The sequence below is a fragment of the Osmerus eperlanus genome, chromosome 7, assembly GCF_963692335.1.
Source record: "Osmerus eperlanus chromosome 7, fOsmEpe2.1, whole genome shotgun sequence".
Classification (NCBI taxonomy): Eukaryota; Metazoa; Chordata; class Actinopteri; order Osmeriformes; family Osmeridae; genus Osmerus; species Osmerus eperlanus.
This window is the reverse complement of record NC_085024.1, coordinates 5058417-5085531: the sequence shown is the minus strand read 5'-3', so window position 1 is coordinate 5085531 and position 27115 is coordinate 5058417. Positions and strand designations below refer to the sequence as shown.

The 27115-nt window shown below is 44.8% G+C and overlaps 2 protein-coding genes across 2 annotated transcripts; one reads left to right on the top strand and one right to left on the bottom strand.

The window, feature by feature from the left end:
• The first annotated feature begins 2195 nt into the window (after nucleotides 1-2195).
• si:dkey-262k9.2 (uncharacterized) lies at nucleotides 2196-18150 on the top strand. Its single transcript, XM_062466679.1, has 8 exons — nucleotides 2196-2352; nucleotides 10328-10384; nucleotides 10910-10942; nucleotides 11094-11126; nucleotides 11853-11924; nucleotides 12100-12168; nucleotides 12715-12757; nucleotides 15200-18150. The coding sequence occupies exons 2-8, from the start codon at nucleotides 10339-10341 to the stop codon at nucleotides 15243-15245; spliced, it is 342 nt and encodes a 113-aa protein (XP_062322663.1). The 5' UTR covers nucleotides 2196-2352; nucleotides 10328-10338; the 3' UTR covers nucleotides 15246-18150.
• fxyd5 (FXYD domain containing ion transport regulator 5) lies at nucleotides 16433-25248 on the bottom strand. Its single transcript, XM_062466678.1, has 10 exons — nucleotides 24946-25248; nucleotides 22737-22782; nucleotides 21791-21865; nucleotides 21362-21439; nucleotides 21224-21271; nucleotides 20607-20663; nucleotides 20187-20216; nucleotides 19918-19992; nucleotides 19530-19575; nucleotides 16433-19089 (listed from the first exon to the last, which is right to left on the bottom strand). The coding sequence occupies exons 1-10, from the start codon at nucleotides 24955-24957 to the stop codon at nucleotides 19065-19067; spliced, it is 492 nt and encodes a 163-aa protein (XP_062322662.1). The 5' UTR covers nucleotides 24958-25248; the 3' UTR covers nucleotides 16433-19064.
• Between the last annotated feature and the right edge of the window lie 1867 nt (nucleotides 25249-27115).

Genomic DNA, 27115 nt, shown 5'->3' with positions numbered 1-27115 from the left:
ACAAATAGTGTGTTGATGATACACGCTTTACACTCCCTTCTCCGAGGTTTCATCAACAAATCAACATTTCAGCAGAGTTGTCTTCAGAGTTTCGAGAATAACACACAGATGTGAGGACTGCACACGCTTGACAGTGCCTCTAATTGAACGGATCCAAATGCACAAGCCACATTAGATTACCCATTATTCTTGTGATCATTACAGTCTGTTGGTTTGATAAATTAGAAATGCTGCCTCTTCCCATTCGCACAGCAGCAAAACACTGAACAGACACTACAGAGAACAGGCACTGTTGTTGGAAGTCTTTTTTTCATGAAATTGATGCATACTGAGAAATGTGATCAAGTGAAGATGACAAGTTAATTAATTTGGAGCCATTGATGGACATGGGCACTGTATTTGGTTGACTGACGAGAGCAATCATGCCTGCACCCCTAGGCTAGGCTTAAATTATGGACAAAGATACAGTGCTTTATGCAAGAAATGATCACGAAACACGTCATTTCTCAAGTCAGATGACACATTGCACTGATACATAAATGAGTCATTTTGTTGGCAAAGGACTCCGCACTCAGGTAGATTTTGAATTTGTAAGGCTTCTTCCAGACCAACCTTAATTAAGAGCGTCGGACTACGTGGATTAAGGTGCGGCTGGGGAAACAAAGTCAAGATTTGGTGGGTGTATCAGTTGACCCAGAAGAACCGGCAGTGCTTCCCCCAGCTAGGCAGTTTAGGGAGCCGTTGGCTGGGACAGCTAGTCCCCTCGGGGCATGAGAACCCTTTCAGATACGGGTGTCATGGGCGGAGCAGTTACACTGTTCCGAGCAGCCGTTGACTCTCGCCGTTGACTCTCCCCTATCTCCAACGAAACAATGAATCAGAGTTTGAGTGTGTCTGTGTGTGTGTTTGTGAGTGGGTGTTCCAACTGTTCACAAAACACGAACCATCCAACTGACACCCTGAGACAACACAAAAAGCCTTTGGATTTGGAGATTAGTCAAACTCACCATACAGGTGACTGACGTAAATTCCCAGTTGATACATTAATCAAAGACTAGAAAGGACTGGGACATGGCACATCAGGTTGTAGGGCAGCTGTGCGAACATGTTAGGCACCTGCACCCATGGACTTAGTGCAGGGTGATGATTCATTTTAGTATCACTATGCAACAAGTGCTGCTTTATCCCACCTCAGAGCATGATCCTAAAAACAAGCAGCCACACTTCCTGTATGAGGTGAGATACAACCATCGCCACTGACGTCACACCCAGGGTCACACTCACACCTCTCCAAACCATCACTGGCAATATGCAGACGCTGATTGACACTGGGGTGGTGAGGAGGTAGAGTGCCCATCCCCCATGAACACACATCCTGGCTGAGGTCACAGGCCTCCTGGATGGAGAAAGAGGTGACACAGTCTCTCTGGACCCTGAATCGGGCCATCGGAGGGAGGGAGCACCAGGCATCTTAGCAGCTGAGGGTCCAAGGACTCAGTCCGGCTAGTGGAGGGGAGATGGTGGGGTACTGCTGGAGGCTGCTGGCAAGTACCTGCACATGCCCGAGGCTGCTGTGCAGGAGTTTAATAACGTCCGTACTCTTATTGGTCTTATACGCATTCCATTTGATTCCACGAGATTAGCGTTTGTCAACCTTTGAGCCTGTTACGGACATGACAATACATCCATTTTGAAACAGCAAACATTATGTGGGCATTGCATTGGAACACACTGCTCAATCTGCAAGTGAGAACGTGACATAATGTGGCAAAGAGGAGGGGGGCACTGCCCCGAGAGAACCTGCACAATAACAGTCATCCAGGAAGCTGAGGCTATGATGGGAATTTCACACTGGACATCTGGTCTGTGATTGTTATGGTGAAGAAACATAATGAGATACCTTCTCCCTGTAGGATTGGCCCAGGATATGCCTGATAAAGAAAACATGTGCATTTTAAATTAAGATCATGCAGGAAATTATGGGTGAAGGGTGAAGAGATTTCATGCATTTGTACGTATTCTTATTTTTTTTTAAAGATCCTGCAGGACATGTGTCACTTTCAACAATTCCCCTGCTGTAAGCAAAACTTGTCCCCCCTCGAACGGTGAGTGTGAGTTATACGGTAATAGAGATAAGACTATCAGTGCTGGTGTCAGGTTACAACGAGCTCAACAGCCAATAGGGAATTCACGGGCACAGCTTCTACTGTAGTATGATTGCTGGCTGGTGTACACACCTGGGTTAGTGCGCACATACACACGTTTTGAAACATTGTCAAGGATCACCAGGAGAGGACAACAACACAAGTAGTCTACGGCCAACCTTGTAAAGTTAGACGTGTGAAACAACGGGTGAGATATGCATTTCTTGTTATGTTTAAAATTATTTTTCGACTACAGAATAGTAACTTTTTTTCAGTGAGTCTTTATGTGAATTATGTGGTTGTGATGACACACTTTGTATGTGGGGGATTCCAAATGAGTGCTTTCAGCTGTGGTTCACCAATACCAAATAACCCAGCAATGAAATCCTCTTTAAACATTTAGAATAGGTAGGTGCATTTTGACAGTTCGTTGCAAACCAACGTCTCAGTGTTCGTTGCTGTCAGAATGTCTGCAGGTGAGTTGGTAAACCGTGCACTGATGTGTTTGTAGCTAACCTGCCACTCAACATTGTTTGTCAAGCACCATTCCAACGACAGAGGACGTTGTCAAAAACATTATTATGAGACCAACCACTCGGACTGAGTGACACACTATTTGGAATGTGTTGGCTTGACATAATCCAGGTCAACATTTTAGGTTCTCCTATGAGTGGAGTTGCAGCCCCTCCCAAGTCATAACTCAAAAGTATACAAATAACTAAGGTAGGCCAACTGGACTGTCACTGTTGGGACTTGAGAAGCTTAAGGGAGAGGGAGGGGTAACTATACAATATTTCAAGGTTCTTGCTTTGTGAAGTGCAACCCAAGTGATGGTTCAAACACACCTGTTCAAATCTGATTTAACCCTAAATGAGTCATAATGCTTTCTTGATCCGTTTCAATGTGAATGCATTACGTCTGCTAATGCAAAGCCTGCCGTAGCACAGCACTTTATGATGTTGACTAAGACTTGCCTGTTAAACACCTTTAGACTCTGTGTGGGTATAAGGATTGAGTATTGTACTCAGTGACGTCCCCTGTATCTAAGAAAGGAGTCAAAATAAGTAGGCTACAGCAAAAAGTTGTTTCATGTGGTAGAGGTTCGCATACTGATATAGTCCTAAACTCAAGCAGCGATTGTAACTACTGCGTTACTTGCCTAAAGACAAGGAAATAAACGGTTCTTCTGCATTAAATTCTACTTAATTTTAAGAACACGGTCGAATTGGACTACTTTGAGGACTGCAGACGTTATTACCACAGAAAAAGTATTGTTAAAATAGTTACTGAGAGCAAGTAATTTTCTGATATTTAACCGAGCTCCCGTAAAATTGGCACCTGGATACAATGAGACCTTGTCAGAATCACTTAGCCTACGCAGGTTTATTTGCAGGATAACTTACAGCACCATTTACCTACAGTTAGCTCAATACGTTTTTGTACATTTCTTTTTAAAACCTATTTTCTTCAATCTCATAAAACAGGACAAATGAGAGCAGAAAGATTTTTTTAGCTGAGTAGACATGAGGCGGTAGAAAGTAGACCGCATGGATGACGTAACGATCATTATTTGATGTTTTCAAACTTGCAACTAGTTGCTTGTGAATCCCCTACTTCCTCAAACACTTCTCAAGTAAAAAAAAAAAACCTAATAGTCGATTCCGGCTATGCACGCAGTGTTTTCTGTAAGCGACGCGTTTACATTTCTGTGTCCGGTTCTTCAGATACTGTGAGAAGCAACCTGCTCTCTCGTCTCCTCGGTGAGTCTCTTAATACATTAAGTGGACAGACAGTTGATTTTTTTTTTTTTACTTTCCTGAAAGTGCTTGCCAGCTGTTTGTAATTGTAATCATTAAACCCTTATGTAAAATTTATTGGGTGTGCAAGGGCACAACCTTTGTTCTCTCACATATATATTTATTGGGTGTGCTTTGCCTTCGGGCAAGGGCACAACCTTTGTTCTCTCACATATATATTATTATTATTTTTATTTCTTTTTGCCCCCCTAAAACTCAGTCAATATTTGGCCTACATAGACAACCTAGGTGTCAAAAGTTTCGTCTTGGTAGCGATTGAGTTGCTTCTATTGGGATTTACATTCCGTTGCATGGTTTAAGTGGAAATTAAGTTTTTGTGGCGAAAAGTGAAGCTAACGGTGGCTAATTTGCTAGCCAAGGTCACTGACGTTACTAACGTCCCTACGTCACTAACGTCACAAAAACACGCGTGACTACCTGTAGCAGAACATTCGTTTCGCATCTGTTAACTTGGGGGATAGCTAGGCTAACTATAGCTTTACTGCAAGGCAGCTGCAGAAACGCCACAAGCAAAGAGGCCAGGGTGATAACTATGTACTCATTTTACTTTGTGATGTGAAACACAATTGTGAAATGTAATGTACAATATTAGCTGATATTATTAAGGAAGTAGGCCCACATCTACTTTCGGAAACGGTAGTCTACTATTTCACTGAAGCATTAACATCATGACATTAGCCTCTGTTGCCCGGGCAACACATACTACAGTGGTCTATGATGCATCTGTTTTCAATCGTTAAAATGAAAATTCCTCACAAATACATTTTCGTTGTAGGATTTATGACATTACATTACAAGTAAACGATTTGTTGGTGAAATTATTATTACCTGTGGTTTCAAACCAGTGTTGCTCACTGCAACGCTGTAGCCTACGCGAGACACACTACAAAAACATCTACACAGCTGTTTGGGAAGTCAAACGGCGACAGAACATGTTCGGCACTCCCCTTACTTAAATCAAAAGTCTTTCAATAGGTGAAACTATCTGACTTCTAACCTGAACTTCATTTCCACAGCCTAAACTTTGTCAATCTGTTCATGAAAATAATTAATTTCAGCCTAAACCGTACAACGGAACGTTAAATCCAATTCAACCAACGCAATCGCCAAGACGAACACAGCAGTAGTCTAGTACTGTACTGTAGTAGTACAATTTACCGGGGCAGCTTCTCCACACAGGGCTATCGCATTTTGCGTTGTTGTTTTTGTGCTGCTCATTTACAACTGAAAATACGAGTGAAGTGTAGAATTAAATATGATGTCTTCTCATTTCCCCTGCAAGAGGCAGCCTCATAGCTGAATCAAAACGAATAAATTTGGCAGACCGGTGTAAAAATTGACCTAATCTCTATGATTTAAACGTCCTTTTAAGTTTTCCCTTCTCGTGATATTTTCAGGCATTTAGCCTACTCATATTGCATTCATTCATTAATAAAGAACCCCCTTTGAAGATTATTCTACGACGTTACCGGCAGTAGAAGATGGAATCGCGATTCAAACAGTACCATCTGCTAACTGAAAATATGCCCCCAAAAACGTAAATAAGCTTGACATTTATTTAGTGGAAAATCGCTCATTCATAAAAAGCTCACTCGTCTCGGTAGCGATTGCGTTGGTTGAATTGGATTTAACGTTCCGTTGTACGGTTTAGGCTGAAATTAATTATTTTCATGAACAGATTGACAAAGTTTAGGCTGTGGCAATGAAGTTCAGGTTAGTAGTTAGATAGACTTTTGATTTAAGTAAGGGGAGTGCCGAACATGTTCTGTCGCCGTTTGACTTCCTACAGCTGTGTAGATGTTTTTGTAGTGTCTCGCGTAGGCTACAGCGTTGCAGTGATACACTGGATTGAAACCACAGGTAATGATAATTTCACTCACAAATCGTTTACTTGTAATCTAATGTCATAATAAATCCTACAACGAAAATGTATATGTGAGGAATGTTTATTTTAACGATTGAAAACAGATAACGCTACATCATAGACCACTGTAGTATGTGTTGCCCGGGCAACACAGGCTAATGTCATGATGCTAATACTTCAGTGAAATAGTAGACTACTGTTTCCGAAAGTAGATGTACTTCCTTAATAATATCAGCTTATACTGTACATTACACATCACAATTGTGTGTCATATCACAAAGTAAAATGAGTAAATAGTTATCACCCTGGCCTCTATGCTTGTGGCGTTTCTGCAGCTGCCTTGCAGTAAAGCTATAGTTAGCCTAGCTATCCCCCAAGTTAACAGATGCGAAACGAATGTTCTGCCAAAGGTAGTCACGCGTGTTTTCGTGACGTTAGTGACGTAGTGACGTTAGTAACGTCAGTGACTGTGGCTAGCAAATTAGCCACCGTTAGCTTCACTTTTCGCCACAAAAACTTAACTTCAGCCCAAACCATGCAACGGAACGTAAATTCCAATACAAGCAACTCAATCGCTACCAAGACGAAACTTTTGACACCTACGTTGTCTATGTAGGCCAAATATTGACTGAGTTTTAGGGGGGCAAAAAGAAATAAAAATAAAAATAATAATAATATATATGTGAGAGAACAAAGGTTGTGCTCTCGCCGAAGGCTTGAGCACACCCAAATATCAGTTGTAAAAATGTCATTCAAAAACGGACCCCTGTGCAACCGACGCAAGCAAGCACACCCTACAATTTCCCCAGAAATTGTACCCTCTCTAGTTCTTATTGGAGTAGCAAGGCTTTAATACAGATTATTCTATTGGACAGAAGCTGTACCATCTAATTATTCTATAACACTTTACCTGAACTAATACTATCACTAGGCTACTACATGTACTTTGCAGAATGAGCAAGAAGCGAGGATCATCTTGTGTTGGTGTTGGTGAATCTATATTAAAATAAGAATATTAACATTCTGTTTTAGGCCTATTGGTAAGCAATGTGTACTTAGAATCACTGTTAACATTGCAGCAGGCTGCAGCTGACAACCTGCACCACAGTATCCTTTCAGCATTATATCAAGTCAAAACAGTAACTTCAATGTGCCATTCAAATGAGCAAACTGAACCCATAAGGAAGATATTTTACGGTCAGTGGATGTTGCCTTCAGTGCCGCACAGGTGTTGAGAATAGATGGTGTAGTCAGAACTCTTAAGTTAGAATTCACTTGTGATGTTATATTCTTTCACATCCTGACTTATTCGTTTTCGGTAGGTCTCTGTGTGAACACGTGCTCGTCATGCATGCATTCTAAAGTGTGTCAGCCTGACCTGAATATTTTCTCAGATCAAACACTCAAGTTGTGGAGAGAGCTTTAGTTCTGCTATACCGATGCACGCTTCCCCCAAAGAGAGGAACAGGCCCACATAGACATCAAATGGATGAAACTCTGAGGAACTTTGTATTAGGCTTTTGAACATTTGTTTGAATCAAATACATTTTCTGAGAGGGATTTAAGATCTGTGGGTGAGAAGCTAGGTAGCTGAAAGGGAGCTGGTGCCAGCCAGGATGGAGGTTCAATGCTGAAATCCTTCAGTGTCTGATGCTCTAGGTGGGTAAAAGGAAGCCCAGACAGACTGAGGTTTTTGTCTATGAAACAAGTGGCGTTTTTATAGAAACCGAAAAAGGAACTGACGTTTTGTATTGTCTGAACTTTGCAGGAAGAACAGAGCTAACAGGGTTTGTGACATTCTACCTGTAAGGACAGTTCTAGATTTCTCTCTCTCCGCTGCCTAGTCCCGGAAGTGTTATTTGGGATATTTGCATCTGATTCAGCTAGATAAACAGTTCCTGTAGATACGACAGACTTGAGTAAACATTTCAATGAGAATATTTTCTCCCTTCACTGAACCACAGGAAAGTACCACATTGGAAGTGAATAGCAATGAATAACAGATGATGTGTGAGCTGTCTTTTCTCCTCTCTGGCAGTATTTCGTCCTTCTGTCTGTTCTCTCTTTCTTTGTTCATCTATTTGTTCTGTCTTTTCCACACAACTTTATGATATTACAATTTAATCTTTTGTGCACTCAGTATTTTCCTCTCGTTCGCTCGGTCTCTCACAAGCTCACTCACATAGCATTCACCCCCTTGTGCTTCCCTACTATCTCCCTTCCTCTATATATCCACGTCTGCGATTGTTATCTCTTACGTCAATGTCAGGTGTGTGTGTCTGTGTGTGTACGTGTGCTTGCATTTGTGTCAAAGCCAGGGTATTATCCCTGGTCTGAGTGTACGTGAAGGCAACATCCTTTTTATACATCACTCGTGTAAGTGTCTGTACCTCAACAGTGTTTGCGTGCGTCTGTTTGGTTGTTGATAGCACTGTTCATCTTTTAAAATTAAGCCCTGTAAACAAGATCTTGATGTTCTCCGAATGGGGCCAGGTTTAGTCAGACGGGCATGCCGCTGGAGGTTAATCCTATCACTGGATAAAAAAAATAAAAAAACACACACACACACACACACACACACACACACCCACACACACACACACACACACACACACACACACACACACACACACACACACACACACACACACACACACACAGGAGCTAATCTAAGAAAAACAATGCGAGTTTACTTTGCAGTAGTTGTGGGGCTTCCTTGTAGCATTGCACCCTTGATTTATGATTTTTAGATTTATGATAGTCAATGATGTTTGCTGTACTGGCTCCAGGAGAGTGTCTGCCTCTCTTTTTATTAGGAAGCCAGCGTTTATTATGAGGCGCAAATTTGGCCTGGTAAGAACGAACCTGGGAAAAAAGGAAGATTTTGCATTCAAATATACAAAAAAGATTGAAAATTGAAAAATAACCCAAGCTTTACAAAGTATTTTGATTCAGAGGCTGTGGACTGCGTTGATAAATATTTCCAAATTGGATCCGCTTATTATTTTACCCACAGTGACTCTGGAGACCAAATTGTATACAGAGGGTTTTTTTATTTTAATTTGTGGCTGCTTAGGTAGGTTGTTTGTGTTTGGAGATTTACTAGCCAGCCAGGAGGCCAGAGAGGCCTGCAATGCACTTTCTCCAGACAGTCGTCCGTTATTTGATTAGCACCCTAAAACCCCATATTTCTCCCTCCGTGACATACTGCTGGGTCATTTTGCAAGGCAGTCAGTGGCGCCTGATTCCCAGTCTCCGGCTCCTACTGCTGCCCTGCAGGACGGACATCTGCTAGCAAAGCCTTGTGGAGACTTCAAGAGCCGCGGCAACGCTAGCCAATGAGATTAGAAGCCTAGATGCTCCAACCTAAGGCCTTTCTCAAGCATCAAACCAACTTGGATGGAGGCATTTCTCTCTTGCCACTCCATTCCAGGCACCGCCTTTCTTTCCATCCTGCTCTCCGCTTACCAAGTATGGTGAACTGTATGAACTTCTTTAACATATTAGTAGGCCGGAGATCAATTCTCAGAAGCTAGTCTGTCCTAACAATGAAAGTCACATCTGCGCACTTCTCATATTACACCAGAGTTGCCATCCGAAGAAACAGCATTCGGATACAATGGATGCATGGAAAATCTGGAGGAGTCGTAGCAGATTCCTCCGCCTTGTTTACGAGAATTCTCCCAGCGTGCCTAGGGTGAGCTGAGGTCACAGGTCCGTTTCCAGGGCCGACCACCTAGGCATCGACCTCCAGTGGGCGAGAGGTGGTTTCCCGAGCAGTGGTGTTTAAATATATCCTTGATTGTACTAGGCCCGGCCAGCTGCACTTTGGAACTTTTGTTTTGCTGCCTGGGAACAGCTGGGTTCACATCTGTGCGACGTGGAGACTCGGACCAGGAAGGACTCTGTCCCTGGCTCCAGGCCAGGAGGAGGGACTTGGCTTTCGCACTAAGAAGGAAAACGGTTGAGCAGAAAACAATCAATGTACCTGTCGATATATCACCTAAACGTGTGCTGGCGGAAACCGTAATATTTCCGTTCTGTCGCATTATATCCCACATTGTGTTGCAGGGTTTAAATAGAGTGCGACCATCAGTGGCCTACGTAGTGGATGTAAATCACTTTTCGCTCTAATGTTGAATAAGAGCTGATTTGTGACTCGGCTTGGTTGCTCCACCTGGTACACAGCATGGAGGAGGGGCAGGTGTAAACGTTGAATAGGCCCCTGATGCCAGCTGACTGTGACCAAACACCCAGAGAGGTCGCAGGTTTCTGCTGAGCACTGTGGGAAATGAGGTTTATGTTGTGCAATCACTGTAGTTTTCCGTTGAGCCTGTTTTTATGTAACTTATACTGGAAGCGTGACATGCAGACATCGCAATATGACGAATGTGTGTTTTTTAGCGCATCTTTCACACCATCTATTGTCGAGGCACCATTTTCACACACAAGTGAGTGTCATTAGCAAGTATTTTAGAACATTCTGTCTCATCTCCCTCCAGCATTTGAGAAGATGATGCGATTCCTGTTCCTGTGCCTGCTACTGCGAGCTGCCATAGGTACGTTTTCACCTTTCACCTGTTTCTATCAGGTGATAAACATCAAGTCAGACACCTTATCTGTTATGGTCTCTTTCTACATACCAATGCATGTGTCTTAAACAGCCGCAAAACAAAAGTGCCAGTTTGAGTGAAAATATACCATTGAGTTGATTATTAACACAATTTTTCCATGGAAGTACAGTATTTGAGAACACCAGAATAGTCCATTTGATGATCGTTTCAGAGGTGAAGGAGTAAGCTTAAATGCTTTAGCATGCAGTCGGTGCTGTGATGGGTCTTTTAATGTCACAACAGTTGTTCTTTTATCGGATTATGACATCATCCTACCTACAGTTAGTAAAAAGCAAATACTCATCCTATTGAGTAAATCCCTCAACTTGTGACAGGATACATGCACAGATCTGTCTTTGGTTCACATCCGTCCCACCTGTCCTTGGAGAGTTTGTAGTACACAATGAATGGGGACCGGTGTGTGATGGTTGTTAGTTAACGCAGGCCTCTTCTCCCTATCCTCTCCAACAGCTACAGAGTTCGAAGTTGGATCTGGCAACGGAGGTATGTGATGCATCTTGTTAGTGAACCAGGTTCTGTAACGTGTGTGTGTCTTATAATGATCATTTAACCCCATAAGACTCAATAAGCAAAAATCGTATTCTCTCTCTCTTTCTATCTCTGTCTCTCTCTCTCTCTGCCTGTTGTCCCACAGAAATTGATGATGAGGACTTCGTAGCACAGACCAGTAAGTTTGCTACTTTGAACTGATCTGTGCACATGGAATGCTATGTGATTGTTGGGCACCAGAGACTAGGTTGTGGCCCAGTCCGGGGAAGTGAGGGCTGTGGACCATTCCTTTCTCCTACCTCACATCATTCGACCCAGAGTGGAATTAATTAGATGTCCTGAGGAGGAGGAGGAGGAAGACGAAGAGGAGGAGGGGGGGGGGGGTGAGGTTGCCTTCTGAACCACCTCTATACTGCCCCGCCAGCCGCCTAATCAACATTGGCATTCTCATCTCTCCTGACGCCTCTCCCCGTCACTCCTCATTCTGCCCATGATGGGCCCTTGATAGAATTACTGAGCTGTTTAGGACAGGCAAGACAGCCGAAGAAGAACCCCCAGCTAGCTCCCAGTTATCCCCGGGCCCCCAGCTGCTTCCCTCCACCTCCCCCCACCCTCTGCCTCCCACCTCCCACTACCTCCCCCCCCCCCAACCTGAGAGTGAAGGTTGAACGATTAACGATCCGTCCGGAGGTTCTCATCAAGCCAATCAGATTGATCGTAGAGCCGAGCGGGCGCTCTGTGCTCCAGCCCAGCCGTGTTGAGATAACGGCCTTTGTGTGAAGTCAGCCGACCACTGTGTGATTAGGTCTTTTGTTTGGTCGGGACGCGGCCATTGTTGTGGGGAATTAAGCGTACACATGCAGACACGCTGACAATCATTTAACCCCCCCCCCTCCCGTTGCAGGGATGCCTATATTGAGGACGTATACTGACATGGTCGACGCAAACAAGTCTACTGGAGGAGACGGAGCTCAAAGTAAGCTCACAACCAATCACAAACGTAGACGCGTTCGGTGGAGATCCCCCACCTCGCTGTTTGCACAGGAGATGCGCTGTTCGTACGAAAGCTATCCAGTCAGTCACCAGCTTGTGAGAGAATCTTAATGACGGCTGATTAAAAAATGAAAAAATGAAAAGATTCTCTGTTGCAGACACATTCGTCACCATCGTGATCGTGGTGGCTGTGAGTGTCGTGGCACTGTCGATCGCCGCCATCGTGGGTAAGAAATCTGGGCATCGATAAGACAACAATTATTGTGGTGTGCTCATTCACAGCTGTTTCTATGGCTCTAATTGGCTCCATTGTGTGCCTATACCAACTATAACCACAGTGAATAACATATACTGTAGTCACGCGTATGAAGAGAAATAGAGAAGTTAAAGTTTTAAGAATTAACTTTAGGGTAGCATTCTTAGGAAAGGACAAATTAAGAATATGAAGACATGCTGTCAAGCTATTGGTCTCAGTTCCATTTCTGTCACGGAGTAAACGTATTGCTGTCTTGCTGTTATGGGGTGGCTTGAGCAGGCTTAGGCGTAGTAAACTTTGACAGAGTGCCAGCTGAAATCCCAGAGTTGGTGGGAGAACTCTGGTTAATCCCTTGATCCAGGTGCTTGACCCTGAATACTATCCTATAGCTTCCATTTGTCATGAAAACCCTGCTAATGCTTAAGCAAATGTAAACGCGTTGCTTGTGAAACCGTGACCTTCTCCTTCCTTTTGTGAAACTCCTGACATTTCTTTTCTTTTGTGTACCTTGTCGCAGCTGTCGTGTTGGTGAGACGCCGCATGCACAACCGACAACAAGGGTAAGGCTACGTAGCTCTGCTCTCTCACACAATCGACCTCATTGTCTTACACCTGCTAATGTGGGTTTCTGGAGCTCGCGGTGTTATACAATACCCTCGATCCTCCATGGATATCTTGAGGAGGGTGTCGGGTACGTGCCTGGTGGAGACTCGGCCGCTGGGTTTGTTGACTGGGTTCTCCAGGATGATGTGAGGCAGGGTGTCCTCCAGAGCCTCTGGGTCTGAGTTTGGGCCTGGGTCTGGGCCTGGGCCTGGGCCTGAGTTTGGGCCTGGGTCTGAGTTTGGGCCTGGGCCTGGGCCTGGGTCTGAGTTTGGGCCTGGGTCTGGGCCTGGGTCTCCAGTCTCTGTGCCTGCAGTGACACATCGTTCCCTCCTAGAGGTACTGCATGTTGAGCTTCATGCCAGGTGACTCAGGGACAGAGTGTGACAGAACCAGTCGGGTGGGTAACAGTTCCCTCTCTGCCTTGGCAATTTGTTCCACTTCACGGCAACACGCCAGAGCATAAAATCACACAAACGCTCGGTTGACAAAACCCAACCAGGAGCATCCACCCAGTCGAGCCTGCCCAGGCCTGCTCTGCCATTACTGTGACAGCCTGGGGGCCTCGAACCTTGCCTACACCCCTCGCCCCACCCTGCTCAATCACTCCCGGCAACAATGACAGAGAGAGAGGGGGGGGGGGGAGGGAGAGGGGTTAAATGGAGAAAGAGAGAAAGAGAGAGAGAGAGAGAGAGAGGGAGAGAGAAATGGAGAAAGAGAGGGGGGGAGAGAGAGGTTAGAAATGGGGAGGGAGAGAGACAGAGATGAGTTAGAGGGTGTGAACTTGCGTGACCCTACAGTGCAGGACCCAACCTGTCCCGGCCTGCAGCTCTCCACGTGATCCGGGTCAGGAGAGCCTTACCTTTGTGGCTCTGAACACCGCATGACGACACTCCCAATCAGTCTGTCAGAGATCAGAACAGCCTGAACCAGTCGAGCAGAGAGACGCATTGCCTGTCTCTCTGGGGGCCGCAGGGCTCCAACACTGGTGCTTCGGCTCAACCTGTCTCTCTCATTCTTCAGCTTTTGCTTTTCTTTTCTTTCTCTCCTTCTTTCTCTTAGTGGCTTACTGGTGTTGATCGCTGTGGGCTGGCGTTGTGCAGAGTAATCACTTTCCCCTGTGACAGTGAATTGGTGCTGTGTGTGAGGCAGTGTTGAGAGGTTAATGAGTTCCCAGAGCTTCACAGCTCTGCTAGCAATGCAAATAGGGAGGATAACAGACTGGGTGACTGACTGACAGACAGACACTGCTAGACACAGACAGACAGACACCGACAGAGAGACAGAGAGACAGAGAGACAGACAGAGACAGACACAGACAGAGACAGACACAGACACACAAAGTCAGACACACAGAAAGTCAGACAGACACACACAGACAGACAGAAAGTCAGACAGACACACACAGAAAGTCAGACACACACAGACAGACAGAAAGTCAGACAGACACACACAGACAGACACACACAGACAGACAGAAAGTCAGACAGACAGAAAGTCAGACAGAAAGTCAGACAGAAAGTCAGACAGACAGAAAGTCAGACAGACAGGAAAGCAAAGCCAGACAAGGTGAGCGACACACCGGCAGCCACCGACAGACTTGTGGACACTGACATACAGGAGCCTCAGACACACCGACTCACAGACCGACTCACAGACAGACTGACAGACTCCCAGACAGGCTGGTCTGCGAGGGTTAAATTCCTGTGCAGGATTACTGGATAGCTCCTGGGGCTGCAGTCATCCCTGGCTGTGTTTGGTGCTGACTGATCGCTCCGCTGAGAAGCGGCTTAATCGCACAGCAACCCGCGGCTTGTTGCATCAACAGAGGCTCGCCAGGTTTAGAAGCCCCATCTGGGGACGGCAGTGTGTTTGGAGGTGATGCAGTCACCATGTAGCTGCCAGGACTCTGCCGCGCACAGCCGGCACGTCTCCCGGAGCCTTGTTCTCAGAACAAGATGACAAATCTCTTAAGCCTAAAACGTTCACGCCGGTGTATCTAAAAGGTGGATGCGGCGTTGGTTTGTTTGTTTATTTACTTACTTTTTTTCTTTTTCTTCCTTACATCTGTTTTGACGAAACATGTGCTGTAAATTGAAACTTCAAAATGTCAACGTTAGAGGTGACACCTTGGAATCTTCCGCTGTGTCTTCATATGAACTCTGTGTGTGCCTGCCTCCTCTCATCTCATCCCTTCTCCTCTCCTCTCATCCCTTCTCCTCTCCTCTCATCTCATCCCTTCTCTCATCTCATCCCTTCTCCTCTCATCCTCTCCTCTCATCCCGTCTCCTCTCCTCTCATATCATCCCTTCTCCTCTCATCTCATCCCTTCTCTCATCTCATCCCTTCTCATCTCATCCCTTCTCCTCTCATCTCATCCTTTCTCCTCTCTATCTCTCCAGGATCTACTCTGTGCCTGCAGAACAAGGCCAGAAAGGGGCGGTCTAACCCAAGACGGCCCACAGGACACTTGGAGGAGAGGACCAATGCACTGAGCTCTATCACACACTGCCCTTTGACCCAGGAAGTGGACACATCATGGCCCCCCTCCCCCCACCTGCCCTTATAGCACCTCACCCACACCCCCACCCTTCCCTCCACCGCCATCACAGAATGGCTGTGTCTAAATGGCTGTGCCTAAATCATGTTAGTGTGTATCCTGTTGTATTTCTATATCCTTGGCCCAGATATCCCAAATGTACAGTATGCATCCATCTCAGGACATTTGGAACAATTCCAAACACCTAATTGGATTCTATTTGAGGAATCCACATAGAAGTCATTGAATGTAGCCAGTAGAAAAACCTGTTTTGATGAAAGGCGTAATTTAGACCAAGAAATACTCTGTATTTAACAACTTGCGAGTAATGGGCTTTTACTCCAATGAGTTTCTTACCTCTGAACAACAAAAGTTTTTGATTTAGTGCAATTGGAACAAGCCTGTGTGAGAGGAACTGGCTTGTTTGACAAAGGGAAGCGATGCCTAATCCATAGTAAGCCAGCCCAGTTCTCACTTCAGTCTCCCTTTTCACAACTCTGACATCTCCTGTCCCTGGCCCATTAGGAGTGACAACAGGCAATGCAGCAGGAAGATAAAGCTGGTTCCCTCCCTTCTGAACCTTGGAGGAGGAGAGAATAGAAACAAGCAGAAAAAGACAGTCTGAAACACCCTCTTGTGAGGCAGTGAATTAATCGACCGCCGTGAATGATGATGTTGTTTTTTAGTTTTCCTGCTCCTTTGCGTTAGGCTTTCGCGCCGACGTCCACAACCTCACAGATTGTAAATAGCTCTCAGATGACTGGGTGAGAGGTAGTTTAATGCTGAATGCGCTGGGCCATGGGAGGGGTGTGGGGGGGTTAGGGCGGAGGGGGTGTGGGGTGGGGTGTGTGTGAGGGGGGGCAGGGGCGGTGCAGAAATCTAGAGCATCAAATCAAGTGTAGGGGATGATTGGGGAAATACCCACGATGCCCCATGTTTCATTCATGCTGAGCACGCCCTCTCTCTCTCTCTTTCTCTCTCTTTTCATTTAAATGGAAATCAATTGTGCCCTGTGAAGAAAAGCTTTAGGACCAAGGTGCGGGACTGGCTTATTTCTCTCCTGTATTACAGAAAAAGGAAGTTGTTTTGCCAGGGGTCAGGGGTCGGAGAAGACGGGAAGGTGGACACGATCAGGTTTGGCATGACTCAAGGTATTTTGTTCGGAGCGTCACATGGTGTGCAGTTGTGCAGGCTGGAGCTGGCGAGGGAGAGATGTAGTGTTGGAATCACTAGGTCTGTCTGAATAAGGGCTCCCATGTCCTTTGCTATGTCTCCGCTCAGCCACCCCTGGTGAGGTCCAGGGGTGAGGTCCAGGGGTGACTGCAGGGGTGAGACTGGGGGAGGACTCGGCTGGTATCCAGATTCTCAGGTACAGAAGCACCTGTGGTTCTGAATGAACCCATTTTCCCCAGGTTTTTACAGCACTCGACAACCTTCACTAGTGCCTTGCTGAATATGAAGTGGCCCATCGCTTGTCTTGCGAGGGTTCTCGGAGAGCCGCCTGTTATGTTTGTTTTTTGTGCCTATGCCTTCCTATGTACATACTCTAGTGTTTGTACATGTGGTATTTCTGTTGAACACCTCCATCCTCGTAAACTTAATACAGTCAGCATTTCAAAAGGAATTTTCCAATCCGGTGTTGTCTATACAATACAAAAGCATTTCAGTTTATCTTTCTTTTAGGTCTTTCTTTGTGTTTACACCAAACTCTCATTGCAAGGGATTCTTTTATCCCTTAGAAATAACTAGAAACAGAACCGAACAATGTTTCCTGTTGCTGAAGAGCAAGCTTGTTCGACCAAACAAACAACAATGCCCAAATCAAAAAGAAATCCGCGTCTTGTCCTGCAGCGGAGATGCGTCATAGAATCACACTGCACCGTTCAGTCGCAAAAGCGTCTTCAACTCTAATTATAGAAAAAAGTATTGTCATCCTGGTCTCTCTTGTCTTATCTGACGTCACGATTACAAAAAGGGTTTTTTATTTTATGCGGTAGTATATAAATATATTTTTTAAACTAGACCAAAAAAAAAAACATTTAGTAAGGGCTTACGTGGATTTGTCACTTGTGCAGAAGTCTGGCCAGTCTCCTTTTTCTTTTCATTTCATTTTTCTTTGGTATAAAAGAGAAGCATTGCTGCGTTCGGCCAATCCCTGGCCGTGCATGACCAAGCCAGCCCTACAGCATGCAGGTCCCCCACAACACAGTCCCTGTCTGCTTTCAAATTCATTTATTGTCATATATTTTTTTATTTTAGAAATAAGATTTCTTCTTCTAGAAAGAAGGCTTTCTGTTGGATTATGAATATGTTAACTAGTCTTTATTTTTGTGATCTCTTTCAGGGATGGTGCCCTCTGCACAACTATATAATATGCAATCAATGTAAAAAATATGAAAGATCCTTGTGTTATATTTGTGTCATGAGATTTTGATTTATATATAACCTCTATATCTAAATGCAATTTATTCTAAAGGTTTTGAAGTAAGCAGTCATATTTAGTTAGGGCTTTTTAATCATGTACATGTTATTATGGCATTGCTTTCATGCTGAAATACTAGTTTTTAATATCTATGGATATTAAACTTTATGGATCTTGCAATAGATAGGCCATTGTGGCCTATTACCTATTTAACAGCATATATTTGCACAGCTGTTCACACAACATAAACCAACACATTTTCTTTCCCTAGATCCTTCTCTCTCTGTGTTGCAATTGACATAGCATAGTATAGCAAAGTATTGTATAGTTTAGTATAGCAATTCTGTATGTTACATTATCCCCATTTCCAAGATTAAACGTGTTCCACTCTCTCCACTTGTCTCAGTATATGTGTTTGTCATCTTGCTAAACATTGCGTTTGTGAAGGTGTTGTGTTCTAGTGGATGCAGACATTTACATTTAGTCATTTAGCAGACGCTCTTATCCAGAGCGACTTACAGTAAGTACAGGGACATTCCCCCGAGGCAAGTAGGGTGAAGTGCCTTGCCCAAGGACACAACGTCATTTTGCAGAGCCGGGAATCGAACCGGTAACCTTCAGATTACTTCATATTAGCCCGATTAGCCCGATTACTTCAGATTAGCCCGACTCCCTAACCGCTCAGCCACCTGACTCCTCAGACAACTCTTGGGCTTCACTGATCTACGTTTCAAAGGGAAAAGCTAAGAGGCTTAGCACTTAAACACACTTAACATTCTGTAAAGAACACCCAGCAACTGACTGTCGGAAACGTAAGGGTTTATTTTTAGATGCCGCTCAAACTGTGGTGTGAATGAACAGGAAGTGAGACGACTTTTTGATTTTCTGCCTTTTTTCTGCCTAGGAATTCTTGAGCAGTGTTGTTATTGATTCCAAGGTTTTTAACAGAGACAACTTGGAAAGAGAAACAGCTTGCCAGGGGGCTGGGTGTGTGATTAAAATATGAATCATCTCTTCATTATCCAGGAGATCATGATCAATTTAAATTTCAGTTAAGTTTCCAGCCATGTCATGGAAATAACATTCAGCAAAGATGAACAGGATGATAACACATTGCTTTTTCACTTGTCAGCATGATTCATGTTTCCTTTGTTTGTCCTGTGTTTTTCAACCCCTCTGTTCCTGTTCGGCATGTAGTCTACTAAGGAAGAACACACACTCAACACGCATACAGAACTGTTCATACAATGTTTGTTAGTCTCCCTGGTGGCCTCCTGGCTCTCTGCACAGTCTCTCTCTCCTCTGGTTAATTCCTGGTGACTTGGTATGACCTGGGTGAAAAACACAGGGTAGTGGTGGGGAAAACACCAGTTTATCACATGGAAATGTCAAACATCTGTTCATTTAACAGTGAAATGAAAGAGCAGCAGATCTGCGCATGGTTGACCTGGCAATCCTTTATTGTTTTAACAAACGTCTTGAGCAACCGCATACTGTCTGCGATCCATTAGTCATCAAACCGACGGTTGTTCTATTCACCCACTATGAAGGATCTTGGGAGGGGACTCGACACAAGCTTTTACTTACCATTTGTTCAATGGTGCATGAAAAACAAATGAATCTACTGTACCTTCATATTGGGCCTATTTGCTCATTTGCATGTGATAATCATCCTCTGTAAGGTGTTGTCAAGATTTTATACCAAACCATTAGCACCCGGCATGCATGTTAAAATGGTTGAACCGTTGGTAGGGAGATGCAGACCACTCACTTTCCTTTACTGACGTGACATCTGGGGATCCTGGCTATTTTACCACCTGAAACAGAAAGAGACACAGATAGACAGAAAGAGACAGAAAGAGAGACAGAAAGTGAGAGAGAGAAAGCGAGAAATGAATATAGACAGCGAGAGAGAGATAGAAATAGAAAGATAGAGAGCCAAAAGAGAAAGAGATTAAAAGAGAGCGAGAGAGTGAGAGAGAGAGCGAGAGGGAGAGAGACAGAGAGAGAGTGAGAGAGAGAGCGAGAGAGACAGAGAGAGAGGGAGAGAGAGAGAGAGGGAGAGAGAGAGAGACACTGTAAGACTGTTGTGATCAGGGTTGTGCAGCAGGGGTCCTGTGGGTGCTCTCCTCAGACGAGGGAGAAGTGGTCCCACTCACAGGTGATGATCATGATCCCCAGGACGAAGAGCACAGCTGCCACCGTCAGCCCAGCCACGCGGAGGCTCGTGTAGTCTGGAAAGAGGAACAGTTCACACCAGACGTACGGACGTTCAGTTACCATGCTTTACATGACTTGCTAACATCTTTGAGCGTGGCGTGTGAAATCCACAAACCCAGTTCCATGCAAATCAAAGTTTCTTTTTTTTTTGTGGGGGGCTGGCAGTGAATTGTGGGTAAGTTGGAGAACAGACGTGAACTGAGCTTACCGTACGTGAATGGAGCATTCCATTTGTCGTCTGTGAGCAAAGAAAAACATGTTTAGAAGTTATCTATTGGTGGCATCGCAACTTTGCAACTGACTGTACAGAATGGTGACAGTGTTATGACAGGGACACACATCAGATATCCCAGATGTGTCTCACAGGATCCTCTGAGGAGTTGTTGATGTGACATCAGATCTCAACAGCCTAACCCAGCCCAGTGCAGAGGGACACCTCTAATCTCAAACATGAGGAACAATCAAGCCTTAATCTGTTGGCGAGACAGGGAGCCAGGCGTGCTGTTCCCCTCTCCTCCACAGACCCAGCGAGGGACACTGGGAGTGCTGATACTGTCAAGTCTGCTATGAGATAACAACCAAAGGAAAGAGCCAATGGCAGGTATGTTGAGTATTCTTGCTTGGTTACCCCAGGCAACCGTGGGCCCATTGGTGGGAAGTCTTGTTGAAGGACTGGATGATGTCACTGTGAATATGGATAAATGGAAGAATTTTTTATTTTTTTAGATATGAACTCTGAAATGTTGTTTGATTTGTAACTTGGCAATCCCACTGGATTTAACTTTTATAATAGCCTTACTTATTATGCAGTGATAAACCTACTCTGTTCATCGTTTTTCTGGGGCACACCGACTCCTTATCTTTGTCACGTGGACCCATACATAATTACATCTTATTATGTCCAGGTGCATGCCTTCATCTTTCATCTCTTTAAAGATTTTTTTTTTTTGGAACATTTCAATGGCAGCTCTCTGTCTAGAGACACTTTGTACAGCCAATCAGCTCTGTCTCTTCTCTGCAGTTCCAGAACCTTGAGCTCTTTGGTTTATCTAAAAAAAGGACTGGGAAATTCAACATTTTCTAATGACCTGCTAATTGAGTCTGACGCTACACGCATCCCTGATAGGGAGGATATAAATGGTGAATAGGGAAAACTCAATATCCCAGAATTCATTGCTGTATCTCCCCCTCCCCCCAATATGGAGTTGGTCATTTAGAACTACCGACAGCCTGTAATTTATATACCTGGGGTGGAGGAGGGCTTGGCTGTCGGTGTTGACTGGCTGGTCAGCGCTGGGGAAGGAAACACAGAGGGAGACAGTGAACGAGAGGAGAGGACAAGAATGGATGTGAACACAGTTTGAACCAGACACAGGACTCCACCTGATGCAGAAGCTATGGTTGTAAGATTGAGACGTGGGGGTCCTGAGGTGAAACTGGTCTTGTTGTCCATTCTATTGCCTGAAAGAACGAAACAAAATGAGAAACATATCAAGGTTGAAAAGTAAGTTATCTTTTTGTTTAGTGAATATTTGATTGATATCATAGGGTCTTATCAAATTTAAATTAAAATGTAAAAATTAATATAATCTTCTGAGCTACTTCTGAGAGTGCACTTAAATCCAAACAGCAGGCGGCAAGTGGTCTATGGCTATTGATCTCATCTTCATCCTCATAATGAGACAGATTAAAAAGCAGCTCTTGGTTGTCAGGCCTTTAGATTAATGGTTGAAAAACTGAAACAGTGGAAAAAGCTCAGCTTCCTGATATTGTAACCCAGCGACACCACAGCAATGAGGTCATAGGTCATACCGGTGGACACTGGAGGACTGGTGACATATAAGTTCACTGGTCCGGTTCCAGGTGTAGCAGATTGAGCTTTTAAACCTGTCAGAAAAAGATGCATTTTCAGAACAAACAAAGCAGTCGGAAGAACCTCAGAACCTCAGAACCCATTCGAGCACAGCTGGAGACAGTTAAAGCTTTTGGTGCAATGACCAGTGGCTGTAAACATTGTTAGGAATGTGTCTACTCCAGGTGTGGGAGGGGAGGAGAGGGTGATGGAAGGAGGGAGGGAGGGTAAGAAAGAGGGAAGGAGAGAGCAAGGGAAGGAGAATAAGATGAAGCAAGGGAGAGACGGAAGCAGAGAGGGAAAGAGCGACTGAGAGTGGGAGGGAGGGAGGGAGGGAGGGATGGATGGAGGGAGGGAGGGAGGGAGGGAGGGAGGGAGAGAGGGAGGGAGGGAGAGAGAGAGAGAGAGAGAGAGAGAGATAGAGAGAGAGAGGGAGGGAGGGAGGGAGGGAGGGAGGGAGGGAGAAGGGCACAAAGGAGCGTTGTAACTGGATGGACAGTGTGTCATAATAATTGTCTTGTGTACGTGGACAGAGCAGCGCAACTAGAAAGAGTTGATTCTCTTGAAGCGCTGGGGAACAGAGCCAGTCTGCTCTCCAGGACAGAGAAGCTAATCCAGACTGTCACTTAGCATCTCCCAATCAACCCCTGGAGGGACAGACATCAGCAGACCCACTCGAGGTCCCCACAGACAGACACACCAGCATCAGAACTGTATCTACAACTGACCACAGTGATCTACTAAGCTCAATCATCCATTTGTCAATTAAGGGATCCAGTACTGAAACTCGGAACTGTATTCTGAAAAAAACGTAAATCGTCTATAAATCTAGGCTTGTTGAGTTTTTGTAGTGAGAGAACTAGAGGGTATGGTAGTGTGTGTGAAGCCCAAAAGACGCGAACCCACCTTGTAACAGGACACACACGTAGAGAAGCTGGCACACGCAGAGAATCTGAAACCCAACCACGGGCAAAAGAGAGGGAACAAAAGACAAGCGTTACAAGAAAACAAAGAAGCAGACTGGCTTCATCTTCGTTACGATGAACGCAGGGTCCGCCTGGAATGAATTCAGCTTTAAAGCTGACCTCCACCTTCTGAGCTGAAAGCTGCCAGATAAGGATCTGGGGCAGGCCAGGTGACAAGTGAAGTGAATGCAGATCACTGGGAGACTGCCATCAGGGCGCTACTGTCGCAGACAATGGATTAAATGACGTTTGACATCCCAGCATCTATCAGGCCTCATTACCACACACATGTGCACACATGCACAATCATGCACACAGTCGCACACACATGCACATGTACCAGAACACTCACACACACACACACACACATACACACACACACACACACACACACACACACACACACACACACACACACACACACACACACACACACACACACACACACACACAGTCACACAAACTAAAGTCTATTTACATCCACAGGACAATAGATCTTCATATGCAGTCATTCAGGCACAATCATGCCCTACCCTACCCTACCCTACCCCGCCCCTCCCCCCTATCCACTCACACACACAAACAACGATGTGTCCTTGTCAATTACAGGGATAACAGGTCTCAAAACAAGCTGTTGCAATGGTTTTGCTGTAATGGTTCTTCAATGGCTGCTTTCTTTAATAGTTTGCTCAGAATTCTTCAATGCAATATGAATCATGTGGAGAGAAGTGACAGGCCTGTAAGACTTAGTGAAAAGGTCATAGGGGAACACATTTTACCCTGAAACCCCCCAGTTTCAATATCAGGAACTCGCCTGTGTGACAGAGAGTGTCTGTTTACAAACAGGAAGTTGTGCTATCTACACCTAGTAACACTTCCTCTGCATTACCGAAATGGGTCACTCACGCAATCATCCAAGTTGGATTTTAAAAAACAACCCATAGTATTGCATACTAATATCTCTATATATGATCTTATCTTCACAGTGATAGAATGAAACTCAATCGTGATTAAGGCACAGGGTGGAGGGGTGCATCACCAAGAGTCTCTGTTGCAGTTTCTTGAGTTTTAAAACCCTTCATCAATCTCAATCCTGTCAGGACAACTAAACGTACAGTTGGAGTTTGAGGAGTTGTCCCTGAAAGATCCACTGCCACCGAAAGAGGCTTCAAAGTCAGAGAACAATCCAATATTACGCACACAACATCAAATTAGCTTCCTGAATTCTGGAACCACATGGTTGTCCAACATTAAAAAAACAATAGCTATGCAAATGTACTGGATCGAACGCAGAAGAAGTAAAACATTTTCATGTACTCTATTGTTACGAAACCGCGAAGATGACAGTGTCCAAGGTGCATCTCCCTGACCTAATTCTGCCTGATGCAGGTATGAGGGGAGGGGGAGGATGAGAAGGCCGGGCGAGTGTATCTGGCCCTGGCTGAGATGCCAGCCCTGACCTATCCTGATGGCAGCAGGTCCTGAGGGCCGGGGCCGCTGTGACAGGTGAACGTCAGGGGCCGTCATGAGGTTTGACAGCTCAGATTAGCAGGTCGTGTCATTCTTCGTTTCACTCTGGAGCATATGTCAAGACAGGGCACTGTGAGCCCCGGGGTGGACTGTCACCCCTCTCTCCCCTCCGCCCCCTGTCTGTCTACCTTATCTGTCTGTCTGTCTGCCTGCCTGTTTGTCTGGCCGGCCGGCGGTCTGTATGTCTGTCTGCCTTATCTGTCTTTCTGTCTGTCTGCCTTATCTGTCCTTCTGCCTGTCTGTCTGTCTGTCTGTCTGTCTGCCTTGTCTGTCTGCCTGTCTGGCCGGCCGCCTGCCTGCCTATCTATCTATCTATCTATCTATCTATCTATTTGTCTGTCTGTCTGTCTATCTGTCTGCCTGTCTGGCCGTCCATCTGTTTGCCTGTCTGTCTGCCTGTCTGGCCGTCTGTTTGCCTGTCTGTCTGACTAACTGCTTGTCTGGCTGTCTCTCCATGTGGCTGACTGTGTCTGTCTGTCCATCGCACCATCTGTCTGTTTGACTAACCGTCTGTCTCTCTAACCGTCTGTTTGTCTGTCTGTATACTATCCTGTCTCTCTCTCGCTCTCTCCTTTTCGGTGAGGGAAAACATTGTTGGGTATGAAAGATTTTGGGCTCACCTTGGTGTCCATGCTGAGATGATGTAGGTCTGTCCAGAGCCTCACGTACAAAGTCCCCTCGTCGTATCGCTCAATACAGACCGCTAGAACATCCGTTACCCAGCCACACCCATCTGCTCACCACTTCTTCCTCATTCTGTTTGCTCACTCTCTCTCTCTCTCTCTCTCTCTCTCTCTCTCTCTGTCTCTCTCTCCCACTCAATCTCTCTCTCTGTGTCTCAGTCTCGTACCACTTTCTCATTCTGAGTCTTGAACGTGAGCCGTGTTTATTGTTTCACTCATTTGTTCTCTGGGTTTGACGGCAGACCGTCTCTCTGGATGTGTCATACGAACACTCCCGAGAAACAGTTTATGGATTGTCATACCTCGTGGGACAGATGAAACATTATTTTAGCAGGCTCTTCTCTCCATTATTTACATACGTTTTGCACAATATTTCCATTCTCTGGCCACCAAATGACAGCGGAATGCCCCTTTAAGGAGGTCTGATTGTGGGCCTGCATAAATTGAGTGTTAAAGGGGAGGGTTACTGGCAGGCCGTCTGAGGGATGCTTAGAGGCATGGGCCACGGCCTCTGACTGACTTCAGCCCCACAGGATTATGCCACAGAGGCATAGCAGTCCAGGCTGGAGACAATGGACAAAGGGCCTGATTCAGGAAGCCAAACAAAGGCCACAGTCTTCAAAACGGGGGGTCAGGGGTGGCATTTTGGACCCCCCCTTTCCCCTCCCAATCCCGTTCAACCTCCCCCCCACTCCCTAGTCACGGTCTTTACCTCAGAAGTTGCTGAGCCTCCAGCTGAGACACACCACTGACCACGAGTGGACAGAGAGATGCTCATTTCATCCATCTTGTTTTTCTGCTTAGAGACCACTTGAAGCCACACTGTAAAAAATAACCGTTTTTTTTACCATGAAATGCACTGTATTTTTTACAGATATTTCCTCTTTTTCCATAAAACAATGATATGCCTGCGGATTTACCAATATTTGATGTCAAATAAATGTTACACCCTTAAAATCACAGGCATTTTACCTTAATTTAAGATAACATGAATATTATGTTTATTTAATGACAATTCATTGTAATTGTACAGATTCAAATGTAATTTTACATTAAATGGGAGGTAATATTTAACAGATTTTTTCAGGTTAATAATAATGAAGAAATGCATGTGAAATTACAGAAATCGTTGGTCATTGGGTTTTCTTTAAAATTGTGATTTTATGTTTTTTAAACTAATTAGTAGTATTTGTACAGACACAAAAGTAATTTATTATTGGGAATAAACAGCAGAAAGGATGCACCCATGCTTCCCCTGGCAGGACAGAAATATCTATATGGTCCAGTGCCTCTTTAATGACTTCAATGCATGTATTGTCACCAAGCCTGCCTCACGTTTAAAAAAAATAGTCAAGAGTCTAAACTTTATGTAACACCTTTTATTCCATATTACAAAAACATTGGGCCAGTATCAAAAGTGCTGTGTTGAAATTTTTAAAACAGACAATGGTCTGTTAATTACTGTGTTAACAGCTCTAAAACAAAAAAAATGCCAACATAATAGTCAATAGCCAACTGTCTTTCTATGAGTCTGTGACCTTCATGAACTTCAGGGGACTCTGGGGCTCTTGACTTCTGGATCTCTTCTAGACAAACCGATGCTACCATGCACATTATCCTCCTTGGAGATAGAGAACATACATTTATTGAGACATGGTTGAGGTGTATTTGTCTTCACAAGAATGGATGGTGGATACAAGTTCTATTCATCATTGCCCATTAAACAGAACTTTGTTATGTTTTAGTACAATATATAGTTGAGTTGTACTTGTTTACTTAGAGTTGTTTAACTGTAAATGTAAGCACCTATTGTAAGTAAGGAAAGAAACTGTTCTTATGACGTGAGGTTTTGGTCTTGATGGACCGCAGTCTTCTGTGTGTCCAGGGTGGGAGGGGTCGGCCACAATCTTCCTCGCTCGCCTCAGGGTCCTCGAGGTGTGCAGGTCCTTGAGGGTAGGCATATTGCAGCCGATCACCTTCTCAGCAGTGCAGATGATACGCTGCTGCCACTGCCAAGGACAAGAGCAGACTGCAGCGTATCATCCGATGGATGATCTGATCATAACAGATCAGTGATGGAAGAGGTGAGGATGGACTCAATGATGGC

Excerpts from the sequence above, each read along its gene's own strand:
- si:dkey-262k9.2 (XM_062466679.1), top strand. The coding sequence starts at position 10,339 with ATGATGCGATTCCTGTTCCTGTGCCTGCTACTGCGAGCTGCCATAG. Across the intron at positions 10,385-10,909 it reads GCTACTGCGAGCTGCCATAG|CTACAGAGTTCGAAGTTGGA; the intron begins GTACGTTTTCAC and ends CCTCTCCAACAG. Across the intron at positions 12,758-15,199 it reads ATGCACAACCGACAACAAGG|GATCTACTCTGTGCCTGCAG; the intron begins GTAAGGCTACGT and ends CTATCTCTCCAG.
- fxyd5 (XM_062466678.1), bottom strand. Across the intron at positions 20,217-20,606 it reads TGGGCCCACGGTTGCCTGGG|ACGACAAATGGAATGCTCCA; the intron begins GTAACCAAGCAA and ends CTTTGCTCACAG. Across the intron at positions 19,090-19,529 it reads TGTCACGTCAGTAAAGGAAA|GTCATACCAAGTCACCAGGA; the intron begins GTGAGTGGTCTG and ends TTTTTCACCCAG.